Below are 17,557 nucleotides of genomic sequence, written 5' to 3'. Positions count from 1 at the left end.
CAGTTAATTAAATTTCAGGAAGAGAAAAAAAACACACATTTCATCAGAGGTCTTGGTTGAGTTGAGCTCCTATATCTAGATGGCATATGAAATCATTAAAATTCGATTGTTATGACCAAATGGAAAACAGGATTGCTTCTGTTTTCAGAGTAGGTGACACTTTGCACTCAAAGTTTGAGGAGTTGGTCACTTGACTTGCATTGGTGCATTTTGTTCAGTTTTGATTAAAGTTAAAGATCCATCTTAAAGGTCAGAATCCACCCTGTAATGATGTGCCAGGTTGTGTGACTCACCAATTTGCATGTGTGAAGCCAAGTGGTGAAAGAGTTGTTCCCTCCACTGTCAATGTATTGAAATACAGTGTAACCATGTCCTTCACTGTGAAACTCACGTGCACATTTCCATCAAGTTATTAAAGAACCATTGGAAGTAGGAACCTGCTTGGCATTCCACCCCTCTTTACCTTGAGTGTTGAGGCCAATTTTGTATTGTTTCTTGCCAGTTCTCCCTTTTTAAGATGAACAGTTGGACTGGAATCTACTTGGACTATAGAACATCAGTTTCATGCTGACAATTGGGCAAGTCCTTCATTGGACTCTTTGTGTTGGGATTCTTTGGAATCGAAACCATTGTTCCATCAACAAACTGACAAATCGCTGTCCAAAACTAGTTTAATCTATCCTGTGAATGCCTGGATATCTAGACAAAATATTAAGGATCTTTAGTTTATAAATACTGTGTCCATATTTGTAGAAAGAAAAATTTGCATTTACGCAGGGCATTTCACAAACTTTTTGTCACAAAGTACTTTATTGGCTGTAAAATGCTTTATGAAATATCGTCACTTTTTAATGTAGACAACAGCAACATGACAAAAAGTGATAGATATTGGATAGGAGAGATGATCTCCTTGACCTTCTTTGAAATAGTTCTGATAGAAATCTGACAGGACCTTTTTAGTTATCTTATTTGAAAGATGACCTCTGGTATGCAGCACCACTTCAGTGCTGCAGTGGAATGTCAGCCTGGACCTTTGTGCTGGATTTGAAGCCACTAACCTCTGGGCAAATAAGCTACCCATGAAGCCAGGGCTGGCACCAATTCTAATAGGACCTGCCCATATAAAGATCACTATAATTATACCCTCACAGCAGTAAAGTCTGTAAATGTGACACACCCTGCTTCAATTTACCTTTGCTGTCTCATTGCACTTCACCTGAAGGCTGCACTTTGCTTCATTCCAGTTCTGCAGTACCACATGAGATTAGTATTCATTAAATATTAATGGAATTGCCAAACAGTTCTGCAGAAGCCTTGCCAAAGATTGCAATTCTCATGATGCATTAGCAAATTAATTTTTGTTCTAAAGACCATCTTTGAGAAAATATGTTGCTGAATTTGTTGCAAAATTCCAAATAATGATTTGAGTTGTTAATCTTCAGATTTCCAATCCCTCAACCGGAGAGTTCTAGGTAGTAGTGACCACCTGTTAACCTGCATCAAGCATCCTTGCAAACATGCTGTAGATAATACAGATCAGTTCACTCTACATCTGAGGGAGAAAAGCAGTTACCTATGCAAGAACTTTATCAGAAGTTAACAGAATTGTAGGAGGTAGTGTCAGCAAAATCAAAAGGAAGCTACTTAATTTTTTGGTGCTAATATGACTTGAGGCTGTGAGAGAGGTGATTTAGAACTTTTGAGATGCTTAAGGTGGGTGATTCTTTGGCTACTGTTCTGATGGTTAATGTTTTCCAACTTTTTTTATTCCCGTTATTATACTTGCATTTAAGTTCAAAGTAGAGTGGATGGATTATAGTAAGGCATCAACATTTGTTTTCTGTATTTAAGCAATAAAACTGGTTTCTTTTTGTGTTTGCAGGAGAGAAGTCTATCGAATTTTGCAGGAAGAGGGAATAGACCTTCCTCGTTACGCAGTGTTAAATCGTGACCCAGACCGACCTGATGGTATTGTTTTATGCACGTTTTATGCAAAATGAAGGCCTGTTGTGGTTCTCTGGTTAATTTTGCGACTTTCACTGCGCAGTTCAATCTCCTATTTTTGTTTAAAGGAACTGAATTCTTTGATAAATTGTTCCTTTCAGACCTAATGAGAGTAGAAATGTTATATCTTTTTAAAACTAGATGGATATAATGTTTTGGTATAATAGTTTGTTGATTTTGCTTAAACAATGAATTCCACATCCATTGTTTTAACTAACTGTTGCCAATAGCTTGGGTTTCCTAGTCGCATAATCCAAAAGACTTTAGTTTTTATGTAAATTGAGATTTACTACCATGCTGTAGTGTAAATTTTGTTTTAAAAGAAGTTTCCCACCATCAAATGAGGTGCATGGTGTTATCTGCTGCCTCACAACTTCAGGTATCATTGGTCTATCGTGACCTTGGATGCTGTCTGTATTGAGTTTGCATGTTCCTCCTTGACTGCGTGGGTTTCCCCTTGGTGCTCTGGTTTTCTCCCACATTCCTAAGATGTGCTGATAGATTACTTGTGGATGAGACCAGTGATTGAGTAATGTTGATGTTCAAAGGCACCCAAGCGTCCTTGTGCACACGTCATTGAAGGTCAACCTATAGGTGCAGCAAGTAATCTTGAAGGAAAATCATATGTTGGCCTTTATCACAAGTACAGGAATAAGGATGTTACAATGCAATTACATAGGGCCTTGGTAAGATTGGATCTGGTGCATGCAAAGTTTTGGTTTCCTTACCTGATATATACTTGCCATAGAAACGAAGATTCATAAAGTTTATAAGAATGAAAGATTAGGAGCTGTGGGCATACTAAGTTGGTGCCAGAAGAGTGGCGACACTGGCGGGCTGCCCCCCAGCACATTTTCAGTAACACAAAAAGACGCATCTCACTGTGTGTTTCCATGTACATGCGACTAATAAATATATCAATTAAATACCCTTTACTGTAGGTAAATGGCAAAAAGAATCAAAGGGAGCTGATGGGCATGTGTGAGAGAGAGAACAAGTTGTACATGTACAGGGAAATAAGAACTGGGGGAATGGGACTAATAGGATTGCTTCTCTGAGAGCCAGTATGAATCCAATGGGCTGAATTGCCTCTTGTGTCATTATAATAATAAGATAAATCCAGTTGAGGATTCTTTCTCCAGAAGGTGATTAGAAAGTGGTACTCAATATCATAAGGAGTGGGTTGAGCCAATTTGGCATGGATATAGTTAGGATAAGCTTGATGTACTTGAAAGAGAAAGGAAAAGAAGGATCTATTGATTGGGATGGATGAAACTGAGTTAGAGGAGGTTTGTGTGACGTATAGGGACTGGGAGGGAGCGTTAGGCCACCTGACTCATTTCTAGAGGTTCTGTGCAATTTTCTGCCTGTTTCATATCTAGGCAGTATGATGTTGAAGGCAGTCATGACTTGTATCCTTTACCGGATCTCTTGAGTATTCTTGTTCATGTATTTCGTCTAATCTGATAATAAACGGTACCAAAATTAGAATGTAGCTTCTTAGTGGACTGGAAAGGAGGTGGATTGCCTTTGCCGCTAGGAAAGTCCTGGTGTATGGATGAAACAGGATCAGGATTTGCCTTGATTTTATCTGACCTTTCTATGGCTTGATGAGACTGTAGTCACAAACTGGGAATGTAGTTGAGCTTCTTGACGCTCAATGGAGCTGAACTCCAGCCAATGCAATATACTTGCGAGATGAGGAAGATGCGGCTTTAATTCATAGACTTTCCAACGCCTAATATGGTGGGAAGAGGTATTCTGAAAGTCTGCCTTTGGACTAGTTTTAACCCAAAGACTCTAACCACTGGCAGAGTTACTTTTAAAACATTTCTTTGTATACTAAAGTAGAAAATGATAGAATAACCTTTTCCTATTTGTTTGGAAATCCAAAACTGTATTTGGCTCTAACCCTCTTTGCTATTTAATCTTCTGTATGAGGCAATGGCCATGGGTGGAGAGGGGTCTAGTCACGGTAATCTTACTATCACAAAATGGGGCATGTTTGATGGATAGATGAGCTTCCTCTGCCTGTCAGTTCTGTAAATTATAGATTGATTAAAGGTCACAAAACCCAGAGAGACATAAATTGTGTGACCCTGTGTTTTCTTTACCTACACAGAGTGTAGTCTGGTGGAAGGTGACGATCATGTAGAAGTGAATGGAGAAATCTTCCAGAAGCCCTTTGTTGAGAAACCTGTGAGTGCAGAAGACCATAATGTGTACATTTACTACCCTGTGTCGGCAGGTGGAGGGAGCCAGAGGCTCTTCCGTAAGGTATGACAATACACAGCTTTTCTACTTATAATCAGAGTCAAAATGTATAGGAGGCCATTTGACCCATCATGTTTATCCTGGCTCTTTGAAAGAGCTCTCCAATTAGTCCCATGTCCCTGCTTTTTTTTCTTCATGGCCTTGAAATTTTCTTTACAAGTATTTATTTAGTTGCCTTTTTGAAACATGAGATTTTCCAGATGCTGGAATCTGGAGCAACACACAAAATGCTGGAGGAACTCAGCTGGTCAGTCAGCATCCTTGGAGGGAAATAAACAGTTGAAGTTTCAGGTCGAGACCCTGCATCAGGACTGGAAAGGAGGGGGGCAGAAGCCAGCATGAAAAGGGGAAGGGGAGGAGCACAAGCTGGCAGATGAGAGGGGGAAGGTGGGGGAGGCAGGATGAAAGGGAATGATGTGAGAAGCTGAGAGGTGATAGGTGGAAGAGGCAAAGGACTGAAGGAGAACGAATCTGGTAGGAGAGGACAGTAGATCATGGAATAAAGGGAAGGGGGTGGGGAATGAGAGGAAGGTGATGGGCAGGTCATGAGGGTGAGGGAAGGGAAAGAGAAGGGGTGAGGGGGCCATAGGAATGAGGAGAAAATAAAAAGGGGGGTTGGGGTTTGGGGGGGGGGAGGGAAGATGGGAGAGGTTACCAGAAGTTAGAAATGGACAACAAGTTAGTCAACTTGGCATCAATGTTGATTCCTCTAACTTCTGGTAACCTCTAATATTTTGTGTGTGTTGCTGCCTTTTTGAAAGTTACTTTTGAATCTGCCTCCATCGTATTTTCAGACAGTACATCTGATTTACAGTTTTCTTTTAAGAAACTAAAAATTTTAAATTCTTCCAGCATTCTTTCTTTGAAAATGGGTCATTGCATCATTTTCTTTTCTGCATGTGCCAGTCTGGTTCAGTCAATGCACATTTTCCTCTTAAACATACTTCATAAATTCAAGAACAATTCAGAGGCTGGGTTTTCTGCAGAGAATAATCAGACTCCTGGACCTTTCTGCTGTTTTTAAGGTATTAATTGAGAGTTGTTGGATGATTATACATATAAGAACATCACCGTCATCCAGCAGCCCACTTGATTGACACCCCATCCATCACCCTAACCATTCACTCATGCCGTGGGCGGACAATACCCTCAATGTGGCCATCTACCAAATGTGTTGTAGTTACTTGCCTAGATTCTCCGACTCTATCTTCTAAACCCGTGAACTCTATCGCTAAGAAAGACGAGGGCAGCATGTGCATGGGAGCATCATTTGCAAATTTCCCTCCAAGTGCATGCCATCCTGGCTTGGCAGTTTATTGCCATTCTCATTGAAACCTACCGAATATTGAGTGGGCGTGAAGAGAATGTTTCCAGTAGTGGGAGAGTCTAGGACCAGAGGGCACAGCCTCTGGTTGTCCCTTTAGAACAGATAAGGAGGAATTCCTTCAGCCAGAGGGTGGTGAATCTGTGGTATTCATTGCCACAGGTGGCTGAGGAGGCCAAGTCATTGGGTATATTTAAAGTGGAGGTTGATAGGTTCTTGATTAGTAAGGATGTCAAAGGATATGGGGAGAATGGGGTGAGAGGCGAAAAAATAAATCAGCCATGATCGAATAGCAGAGCAGACTCGATGGGCCGAATGGCCTAATTCTGCTCGTATGTCTTAAGGTTTTGTTCCTTATTGCTGGTCTAAATCTTGAGTACTCCCTACTCAAATAACTTCATCTCGAGGATCTTTTAGAGATGGACAATAAATGCTGGCCTATCCAGCAATGCCCATATCTGCAAAAATACTACAAAGTACATGAACGTGTTTGAGGTGGGTGCAGTAACAACAATTAAGACATTTGGCTAAGTACATGGATAGGAAAGGTTTAGAGATGGGCCAAATGTGGGCAAATGGGACTAGCTTCAATGGGTATCTTGGTCAGTATGGACGAATTGGGCCGAAAGGCTGGTTCCCATCCTGCACTACTCTGATGATGGTAGTGTGGATGACTTGGGCCGAATGGCCTGTTTCCTTTCTGGAACACTGACTATCAAAACATAACTGAGAGAATCAGCTTCAATTATTACACTGGAGTATTGTATGTTGTTCTTGGATGAGACATTAAATTTAGATCCAGTTTGGACTGATAAATAGCACACTAAAGGAAGAATTTCCCAATAGGCATTTAGGAAAGATGAGACTGATAATGGCTGATCTTTTATCGCTCCACCCCTGTCCTGTACTAATTCTATAATCCTTTAATTCTCTTAACCTAAAAGTTTATCAGACTGTATTTTGAACATACTCAGCAACTGATCCTCCACAGGTCTAGAATACGGAATTTCAAAGATTCACTAATAGCTGGATGGAAATTTCTCCTTCATGCTGAGTCCTCAATGGTTAATCCCTTAATTTGCAATTAACTTTTGGTTTTAGACACCCCAGCCAGAAGAAGTGTCATCCATACATTAACCCTGTCAAGTCCCCTCAACGTTCAGTGCTTCAGTGATATCTCCTCTAGTATAGCCCAACCTGTTTTAATCATTTCTTGATAGGACAGATCCTCTCATCCTACTCAGCCTGAGAAGTGGAGAGTATTTGCCATAACAAACTCAAACTTTCTGCACCATCCTCTGCTTTTGCTATATTTAAAATCTTGTCCCATTAAATATTTTTCCTACTAAGAACCCCCTTGGTTGGTCTAGCATGCCCTCTGTTAAAACATACAGCAGGATAGCTGTGAAGTACACCCCCTCTGTGTCCATGGTACTTTCTGATTTTGTGTAGCACTACAACACTTTCCTGTTAATGTTTTTAATTTTATCTTATCTTGTGACTTCTCTGCTTTTTAAGATTGGGAGTCGGAGCAGCGTGTACTCTCCTGAAAGTACAGTGCGTAAGACTGGTTCGTACATCTATGAAGAATTCATGCCAACAGATGGAACAGATGTAAAGGTGCTGTGCACACTTCAGTAAGCAGTTATACGTTACTGCTCAGGGGAACAGCATACAGGAGTTCCTTTAATTTTACCTGCCTTTAAAGAGACAAACAATTTTGTTTGTAATTCTTCTATCAGGTGTACAACTCGGCCAGAATCTGCCACGAAGGGTATAGTGCCTGTTAATGTGCTAATAGGTGTAATAGCATCATGAATAGGCAGTGCCCTGGTGGCTCTGTTGTAAGCAGTGTATGCTGTGACCTTGGGCAGGCCTGTGAGGATGTCTGGGTCCACCTCAGTAGCTTGGAAATCATGGTCACTACCTTGGGTTGGGGAGAGATGTACTCCACAGTATTTGGGTGGGGGAGTTACAGCAAAGCTCTCTGTGGGGCTGGATGTGAATAATGTCTGTAGGCAGCACCACAGAACTCAGAATCCTAGACCAGGGTTCACCATTCCCCTTGTTTGACACACAAATGCAGAAAACATGTAACAAAAACACTAGTTACTGCTTTTCTTTGACAACACAATATTTAGCATTAAGTGATAATCTGTCTTTTCACCAGAAACTACAGTTGTGTATGGTAGGATTACATAGCTCATAGTGAAGGTGCTTTGTAAAGAGTGGCTGTGAGACCGAGTCGTGTGCTTTGGCTCCTGGGCCACGTAATCTTGCCTGGACAAATTATTCTGGCATTCACTGTCCTTGGGCATGGAGAAGCCTAAGAATTAGTCCTTATTCTGCAATTGTGAAGGAATTCATAGCCAGTATAGCCTGACTCCTAGCTGAAAAGCAAAACATTGCAGATGCTGGAAATCTAACACAAAAACAAAATGCTGGAACTACTCAGCGGGTCAGTGGGAAGAGAAACGGTCTACGTTTCAGATTGGAGACCTTTCAGCAGAATTCAGAGGAAGGGTCTCCAATCTGAAACGTTGCATCTGTTTCTCTTTCCCAGATGCAGCCTGACCTGAGTATTTCCAGTATTTTCTGATTCCTACTTGATGGGGTGAAGGGGGAACATGAGTAATCCGGTTTGTATATTGTGTGGGCGGATGCAATAAATATAATACCCTTCTCCTTGCAGGTGTACACAGTTGGTCCTGACTACGCTCATGCTGAGGCTCGCAAATCACCAGCTCTGGATGGGAAAGTGGAACGGGATAGTGAAGGAAAAGAGATTCGTTACCCTGTGATGTTAACTGCCATGGAAAAGCTGGTTGCCAGGAAAGTCTGTGTAGCTTTTAAGGTCAGTTGGAAATGTTGTGTAAGGAACATTATCCAACAAAAGATGCAAAAATACCATACTATTTGGAATAAAACTCAGATAATCCAGCATTCAATTGTTTGGAAAGCTGATGGCTTGGCATCTGGCTCGCTCATTAGTCTGGAACGTGAGGCTGTGAGCCAGTGGTCCAGAGTACAAGCGAAATGTGCAGCAGGGCTGGGGTCTGAGACACCAGGAGTCAGAAATGTGGGTAGGTTTAGAGCCAGAGCTGAGGTTCAAAGTGTTTGTATATTTCCTGCACCCTTTAAACTAACAAAGTTCTCTGGGGGAGAAAAAATTTTTATGCTACTGTATAATGTGTAAAATAAAATGTTTTTAGGTATTAATAGGAGTAATATCCCATATTCCAGAAAATCTGCTAGTTCAGCATTACCAAAATCCCAGAAGTGTCAGTTTATTGGAATTATACCATATTTAATTATGCCAAAATGGAATGATGTTTCAAAGTAATGTATTTAATTTTCATGCAGGAAATATACAAATGCTCTGGACCCAGTGCCATCTGCAAACCTACCCATTCCTGACTCCTGGTGTCCCAGACCCCAACTCCAGTTCATGTGGCCTACTTGTTGGTGCAGAATGTTTTCCTATTTTGATCACATTTCCACTTTAAACTTGCAGCCATCCTGCCATTTTAATACATGACTCACTTTTGAAGTCCTTTATAAGAATAATTTTGGACCAGGCTTCATGTCAACCATGGATCCTCCACAAAATCAGGCACTTAGTGATATTTTGTATCAGAAAAGCACGGGTTAGACTCGGTTGAGTTGGGGATGAATCGATTGTTGTACCTGCTTCTGAATAGTGCATGTATGGTGAACAGGGATGAGCTCCCACTTGGGCTTAATAGGACACTGGATTCACTTGGATGGGATACCAGAGGTCAGCTGAGCACCCATGGAACCAATAATCCCCAGTGAGGGCCACGTTTGGAAGAGGAAGCAGAGAAAACAAACGGGGGGGGGGGAAAAATATTTCTGTGGCCTTGTTAACTCTTTTCTGTTGCAATATTGGGATGCCTTACCACCAGATTCCCAATGCCAAAAAGCAGGTTGCAATGATTTAATGTTAACAAGTCCATTTTGTTTTGCACAGCAAACAGTCTGTGGTTTTGACCTGCTGCGGGCAAATGGGCATTCCTATGTTTGCGATGTCAATGGATTCAGCTTTGTGAAAAATTCTATGAAATACTATGACGACTGTGCAAAAATCCTTGGGTAAGGATGAAATAAGAACAGTTTTGAGCATGCTTATCAGTTCATGGCTCTTCAAAGCTGGAAGAATACAATTTACCTTAAAGACTCTGGGGAGCAGTTAGAGAGAAGGGGAAGTGGAATTGAGAGGGCCACTTTAACAGTAGTTAAGTTGGTCAGTTTTGGGGAAGAGACGGAGAGTGAGTGAGTCTGAAGTTTCACATGGGTCAGAGCAGATGATCATGACAAATTTCCTTCCCTGAAGGACATGAGTGAACCAAGTGGATTTTAGTTAGAATGGGCCAGTAGTTTCATGGTCACTGTTACTGCTAACAGCCTTTTCATGTCAAATGTATTTACTGTATTACTTGAATTCAAATTTCCTATCTGTCATATGGGATTTAAACAATCAGTCAGGCCTCTTGATACTAGTCCAGTGACTTGTAGAATGGTTCCCCTCAAGGAGGCAGTTTGGCCCATGTCTACACTGGTTCTCCATCAGAGCAATTCATTAGTTCCACCCACCATCTCACACAAAAGATGATTGTAGGAAGTTGGTCAGGACATCACTGCAGGAGTTCTGTTGGGGCAGTGTCATAACCCAATAAGGGGTTGCCCATTTTTAGACAAAACTGAGGTGAATTTTTCTCACTGGGGGTTGAGAGTCTTTGGAGCTCTCTTCCCCAAAGGATGATGAAATAGTCTTTAAATATTTTTAAGGCAAAGGTAGATTGACTCTTGATGAGTAAAGAGTGAAAGGTTACTTGTGATGAGCAGGGATGTGGAGTTGAGGTTATAATTGGATCAGCCCTGATGTTGTTGAATGGCAGAGTAGGCCAGAAGGGTTTAGTGGTCTATTACCACCAATTTGTATGTTTGAAAAGTTGAACCTAAGTGAGAATATCGAAATGGTAAAAGTAAATGTTTGTATGAAGGGAGGGGTCAGCATTTTTCTCTTTGCACATTTGTTTTAAATGCAGTATTTATACACTTGATCTATGACTGTTTGGATCGAATTGAGTTTGCTTTCTTTTTCAGTAATATAATTATGCGGGAGCTCGCCCCACAACTGCAGATACCATGGTCCATACCCACAGAAGCTGAAGATATTCCCATTGTCCCAACTACCTCGGGCACCATGTAAGTTGAAGCTTCAGCATCCACACATCTTAAAGACACTTCTGGTCAGGCCTAATTAACCATGTGAAACTCTGCAATGTCAAAGTATTGTTAGCTACCTGGGACGAAAGGCTTTATTATGCAAGGAGATTAGAGAAGCTTGTGTTCTGTTTAGAGCAATGAAAGGGAGATTGAAAGAGGTATTTAAAATCACTATTTAATTAAGAAACTGGTTTCTAGCAGCAGGTGGTCAGAAACCAGAGGCAACTGACATGCAAACAAATTGTTGCAATTGGTAATGAACTGTCTAAAAAGGCATTGATGTAGATTCAGTCAGCAGAATAAGTACTAGAAGGGAAATAATTTATAGGGCCATGGGGAAGGGACAGGAAGACGCTCTAACTGGAGAGCTGTACAGTAGACACGGGCGCAGTGGGCAAATAGACCCTTTCAGTGCTCTCTCAATGAAAACTTGGAGACATGAGACCTAATGTCGGGTCTTGATGGAAATGCTGCCTGTCCCTTTGCCTACACAGTTGCTGCTTGACCCACTTTGAGTTCCTGCAGCAGTTTGTTTTTTTGCTAATAAAAACTTGAACTGGTTTGATTAATATGGATTTTTTTAACTTTGTTTTGTGCTGTGATCAAAGCAAACTGATTGTGTCTTGCAGGATGGAGCTGCGCTGTGTAATAGCAATCATTCGCCATGGTGACCGAACTCCCAAACAGAAGATGAAGATGGAAGTCATGCATCCAAAGTTAGTGATCTGATTGGAGGGAATGGGGAGAGTAGCAAAAATGGAGGGTCATTCAAGGGCAACATGGTTATCAGTTCATCTCTGACCATTTGGTGAACTTTGATGCATTCTATTTCCAGCTGTTGCCAAGTGTGCCCCACTCTCATCTGAGTGGGGAAGTCATAGATTCAAGTCCTACTCCAGGTATTCCCAGCTTGCAGCAAAGCATTGAGGGAGTCTTGCTGTGCTGGCGGTGCAGTCTTTTTAATACAAGATGGAAAGCCCATGGTACGATTTTGTATAAGATAGGGTGAATCTCCCAGTTGTTATCCCTCAACAACCATCTAAGTATCTCAATAGCTTTTGTAGCTTGTTACATGTAAACTGGTGTGCAGAGATGGTTATACTGTGTGAAGAGTTCTGTGTGAAATCTAGTGAATATCTGCCTTCTGAACAATGATTAGTATTAGTTGTGGCTAAGTAAGTAGCATTCCATCAACCCTACCACTGCATCTGAAGGCTGTACTTTCAAACCTTATTGCAACCTAGCCTGCAGATCCAGGGCTGCCATAAATGAATGTTAAAACCAAGTCTGTATCTGACTGTTCTTTTATTGAGGATGGATATTAAAATCCTGTGATACTAAGCAAGGAGTTTTCATGGTGTCCTGGACAACATTCTCCCTCCACTCAACATAGCAGAGAAAGTTATCGGGGGGGGGGGCGGGTGGTGGGATGGTGGTGTAGTGGTCGTACAACTGGACAATCAACTCAAAAGGTTGTGACCTCAAAACCAAAAAGGGCAAGTCATAGACTCGTACAGCACAGAAATGGCCAGTCAGCCCACCAGGCACACGTGACCTGTGGGCACTCATCCGTAATTAATCCCATCTTCCAGTACTTGACCCATAGCCTTCTATAGCTAGGCAATTCAAGTGCTCACCTAAAATACTATCAGCAACTATGCTTTCACCACTCTTTCAGGCAATGTATTCCAGGTACTCATCACTCTCTAGGTGAAAAAAGGTCCCCCTCAATTAGTCTCTCAATCTCTTGCACCTTGCCCTAAATCTGTCCCCTAGTTCTCTGATATAGGGAAAAGTTTCCTGTAGTGTGCCCTATTTATAGCCCTCATTTCACATACCTCAATCATGTCCCCTCTTAACCTTCTCCGTTCTAGGGAGAGCAGACCGACAAGTGTCATCACATTTACTGAATTGAAGCTATGAACTTGCGGTGATGGCTTTTTTTTTGTTCTTTTGGCTTGTTTTTGTGAACATAAGTGCTAAACTGTTAGACTCGTGAATTGGAGCCAATACAACACAAGGGTCTTTTTATGAAGATGTTCACAGATGGATTTTGTTACTGGCTGACTTTTTAAAAAAAAACCTGATATTAATTTCTAATTAATTTGTTGACAGTAGGTTTTAACCACGTGTTTTGTATTTGCTCTGTGTCTGCCCAGTGGAGAAAAGCTTAATGCTTACTTAGCATATTAGAGCAATGTCATTAGAAGACCTCTGCACTGTCTCCCACATGGCTTACAGTAATCACTGCTAATTTAAATTAAGAGACTTACATTTCTATAGTAAGTTTCAAAACCTCAAGACAATATGTCAGTACTACATACTGGCAGTGTCATCTGTTATGATGTCGGGAAACGTGGCAGCCAATTTGTGCCCAGTAAGATCCCATAAACAGCAGCCTGATAATTTTGAGATGAATATTGTCTAGAGCACTGAGGAAAATTCTCCTGCTCTTCAAAACAGTGCACTAAGATGTTTTTATAGCTGCCTGAGACAGCAAGTAGGACCTTGGTTTAATATTTCCGATTGCTCCCTTGGAATTCATTGTACTGGATTTTTGTTCTTTAGTCCCTGAACCTGAAATCATCTGGTCATAAAGGTGAGGGTGTTGCCCACAGAGCCACAACTGCACTTAAATTATAGTTATTGATGCAAAGTTATTTCTATTCTAAACTTTCAGTTCTTTTTGAACTGACCAATGAAATGGCTCAAAGAAGAGTAAGAGTGGGAGCTAAACATTTGAGATATTGTGTATGGAAGTACTGGAACCAACCAGTGTGATGCTGCTTTTCAATAAGGAGGGAGACCGAGCAGGAAACAATTGGCCAGTAAACCTAACCTCTAGTAGGGAAATGCTGGAATCCATTATTATGGAAATAATAGAACATTTAGAAAATTGTAAAACAATTGAGTGGAATCAACATGATTTTATGAAAGGAAAATCTAGTTTGACAAATTTGCTAGTTCTTTGAACGTAAAATTGAGTGGATAAAGAGGAAGAAGGAATTGAGTGTATTTGGGTTTCTAGCAGCCATGTGATAAGATGCCATGTGAAAGGTTACTGCACAAGGTAAGAGTGCATGAGATTGGGGATGATATATTTATGTGGATAGGAGAGTAGTAACTGACAGAAAATAGAGTTGGGATAAATTCATCTTTAGCATTAGTTGTCAGTAACTAGTGAGATGCTTCAGGGATCAATGCTGGGGCCTTGAGCATCTACAATCTATATTAATGATTTAGATAAAGGGACCAAGTGCATTGTAGCCAAATTTGCTAATGGTACAAAAATAGGTGGGTTAGCAAGTTGTCAGATGGCAGAAGGATATCAATAGACTAAGTGAGCAGGCAGAAAGTTGGCAAATGGAGCAATATGTGGGGGGGGAAAAAGTGAGGCTTTCCACCTTGGAAGGGAAAATGGGGGGGAGGAGGGGAGGGGAAAAGCAAATTATTAACTTGGTGGCATGTGACTGCAAAATGTTGTGGTGTGAAAAGATCTGGGGGTCCCAATATATGGATTGGAAAGGGTCAGTTTGCAGGTATACACAAAAACTAGGAAGTCTAATGAAATGCTGGCCTTTATTGTAAGGCTTTGGAGTACAAAAGTAGGGAAGTTTTGATGCAACTTGAGAGCATTGCTAGACTGCACTTGGAGTAACTTGTATGGATATGGCCTCCGGGTTTAAGGAAGGACATAGAGGCAGTACAGAGAAGATTCACTAGGGTGGTTCCTAGGAGGAGGAGGTTGACATACGAAGAGAAGTTAAGATGTTGAGCCTATATTCTTTAGAAGAATAAGAGGTAATCTTACTGAAAGAAGAGGTTGACAGGGCTGAGGGGATATTTCCCTAGTGGGGGTACCTAGAACAATAGGGCATTGTTTCAAAATAAGCGTTGCCAGTTTCAGACAGATGAGAAGGAATTTCTTCTGTGGGTCATCAATCTGTGGAATTTTGTACCCCAGAGAACTGAAGGCAGAATCATTGTCGATCTCTGCCTTGAATATACTCTGCCATCTGAACTACAAAGGAGTTATGTATGGGGGAGAGCAGGTGTTGAAGCCAAGACTGGATGAGGCATAAAGTAGTTAAATGCTAAAACAGTCGAGGGCCCTATTAGCCGACTCCTGCTTCTAATTCTTGCATTCCATTGGTTTGCTGCCCACTGGGATAGTTCCTTCCATTTCACTTTGAAGCTGGATTTGGCTCCCTCCAGTGGAGTAAGCAGAGTATGGGTTCAGTGTTTTATGATTCAATTTGAAGAAATTCGATCTCTGTAGGAAGAAAGGACAACAGGACTTGGAAATAACAGTAAAAATCCATTTTTTTTTTTGTTTGCATCATGATACCTTTTTTAAGGTTAAGCCATGACATGTTGAACCAGAACTTCACAGGGTCAAAACTAAACAATTTTTGGGCTCTTTAGAGAGTCATGGAGAAATCAAATGCGACATGGGTACTTTCAACGATACCAGGACATGGAGGTGATGGAATTACATGAAGTTAAATGATGCAAAGTGCTTTCATCCAAATCTATTATTGAATTAAGGGCCTGTGAAATTATCTGGCATTTGGAAGAAGCAATTCTGATTTATTAGCTCTGTGCACAGTTAAATAAGCACGCTCTTGTAGTCAAAGTTAATGGTGTATATTCTTGTTTCCTCTCAGTTGACACTTGGACCTTTTCCAAAAGGCAGGTTCGTTGAAATATTCAGCCTCCCAGCTGCAGATTTTCTCCAGTTTATTTGTTGTAGCTTTTTGTAAATATAGGTTTCATTCTGGTGTAGAGGGAAATGTGAAGTCACCTGTAAAATGCATGACTTCTATTAAGTTAAATTCTCCAAACTTGGCTAATATAGTTATCTGGCTCTAAATTAATGCCTGACACTTTTTTTCCATTCTAGGTTTTTTGACTTGTTTGAGAAATACGATGGATACAAGACAGGAAAGCTGAAACTCAAGAAACCAAAACAGCTTCAGGTATGAGAACATCTTCAGCAAAAGGATATTCAAATGTTGCTTTGTGGGAACTTCACTGGGAGTATCACCTCCCTTGGTGGTTCCTGTGGGAAGCTGAGTGATCCCAGAAAAACCTTCCAAGTATAGCCAGCTCCCACTGCAAAAAATGACTCCAACTAAGAATTTCCTGCTGCTCCCACTGAGTCTTTGGGGCTTGCTGTGCCTGTCCCACCAGGCTTCAGGGCCATGTTCAGCTGAATGGTAGTCACAGTAATAAAATCATATGAAAACTGACCATTTTTTTTTGTTCTAAGAACCAACCCATAGCCTCTTGCACAACCTACATTTGAAAACTTTGAAGCAGAGTTTGAAATAGCAGAAAGGTTTTGAGTTGATCCTTGTACAATCCCTTGAGTCTCCCTCTATCCTACGTCACAATAGGCTGACTGCTTCTCTTTTTTAAGAGCATCATGTGTTCCTTATCTTAATTAAAACTTCAGTTTGCAAACACCTTTTCTATCTTGTTGTGTCTCCTGCTTGTGAAATGAATGTAGCCTGTGATTTATTGCTCAAATGTGTATGACTACATGGTGCAAATTAGTGAGTTAACTTTCTAACTACTGACAAAACTGCCTCTAGAGGAGACCATAACCACCTGCTGTTGTGCACAACTTGGTTAGAAATAAGAGAGGGTATAAGCTGTGGAGCTTAGATGATGCAGGTGCATGTAGCTTGGAGCATTCTAATGTAGCAGTACAATGGTTAAAGTGAGCTGCTTGTCATGTTTTCAGACCTGACTCTCATTGCCAACTCTTGGTTCCTGCAGGAAGTTCTAGATATTAGTCGTGAGCTTTTAGCTGAACTGGGGCAGCACAATGACTGTGAAATTGAAGAGAAGAAATCCAAGCTGGAACAGCTGAAGACTGTGCTGGAAATGTAAGTGCTCTGTAAGGGGCAGGGGAAGAGAGCTGGGGGCAACATTTGTAGTATGGGTGTTACCAAGGTATATTGCACTAATATATGTGTGGTCTGTGTCAATTTTTTTTCAAAAAGCTTGTAGATATTGAAGTTAGATAACTTAGACTTGGAACAAGGCTAATCTCAGATCACTAGAAGATGCTAGTTCCCCCTCCATCTATCACATTCCTTAATAGTTGGTGACCCAGTATTCGTTCACCACTGCTTTACTTTATTGTGATCTTTCAGAGGCTGACTGACCACCTGTGAATTCCAAAAGTTTTCTGTTAAGTTGTGCCTTTTTTTAAATTCAGTTTTGTTGTTATAGGTATGGTCATTTCTCTGGAATAAATAGAAAAGTACAAATGACCTATTTGCCACATGGACAACCTAAGACTTCCAGTGAAGAAGAAGGTATATATTTTACATAGATCTGGGAAGTTGTATTCTGTTTGCTTATTGTCTCAGTTGAAAGATAACACCTCCTGACAGTGCAGCCCTCCCAGCACTGGATTGGGTGAGGGAGCCTGAATTACATACTTTTGTTTCTGGAGTAGGACTTTGCTCCCTCCCCCACTTAAACATTTGTATGTTCACAAAAGGTTGGCTCACTAACTGAATCTCACAATAGGGGCCATCCTGAAAACATGAACCCTAACGATGTATCTTGACAAACCACTCTGGGGAAGATATCCCAAGCAGGCCAAAGCTATCCTTGATCATAATTGACAGCCCTGGACTTCCTGACATTCTAGATCACCATCTGGTGATTTGTACTGAGAATTCTAAA

General features: G+C 41.0%; 1 protein-coding gene across 11 annotated transcripts in view; it reads left to right on the top strand.

Annotated features, from left to right (window-relative positions):
- ppip5k1a (diphosphoinositol pentakisphosphate kinase 1a) overlaps positions 1–17,557 on the top strand; it is a 125,251-nt gene that overhangs the window by 33,751 nt on the left and 73,943 nt on the right. For all 11 annotated transcript variants that reach the window (XM_052042404.1, XM_052042401.1, XM_052042398.1 and 8 more), the window contains exons 5-14: positions 1,883–1,968; positions 4,127–4,281; positions 7,121–7,222; positions 8,295–8,456; positions 9,594–9,715; positions 10,730–10,831; positions 11,482–11,568; positions 15,756–15,831; positions 16,637–16,746; positions 17,096–17,181. In XM_052042404.1, the coding sequence (XP_051898364.1) occupies positions 1,883–1,968; positions 4,127–4,281; positions 7,121–7,222; positions 8,295–8,456; positions 9,594–9,715; positions 10,730–10,831; positions 11,482–11,568; positions 15,756–15,831; positions 16,637–16,746; positions 17,096–17,181 (1,088 nt within the window). The remainder of the gene's footprint in view (positions 1–1,882; positions 1,969–4,126; positions 4,282–7,120; positions 7,223–8,294; positions 8,457–9,593; positions 9,716–10,729; positions 10,832–11,481; positions 11,569–15,755; positions 15,832–16,636; positions 16,747–17,095; positions 17,182–17,557) is intronic.

This window comes from Pristis pectinata, chromosome 32 (assembly GCF_009764475.1).
Source record: "Pristis pectinata isolate sPriPec2 chromosome 32, sPriPec2.1.pri, whole genome shotgun sequence".
In the NCBI taxonomy this organism is placed as follows: Eukaryota; Metazoa; Chordata; class Chondrichthyes; order Rhinopristiformes; family Pristidae; genus Pristis; species Pristis pectinata.
The sequence above is the reverse complement of the archived record's forward strand: the minus strand, read 5'-3'. Positions and strand labels throughout refer to the sequence as shown.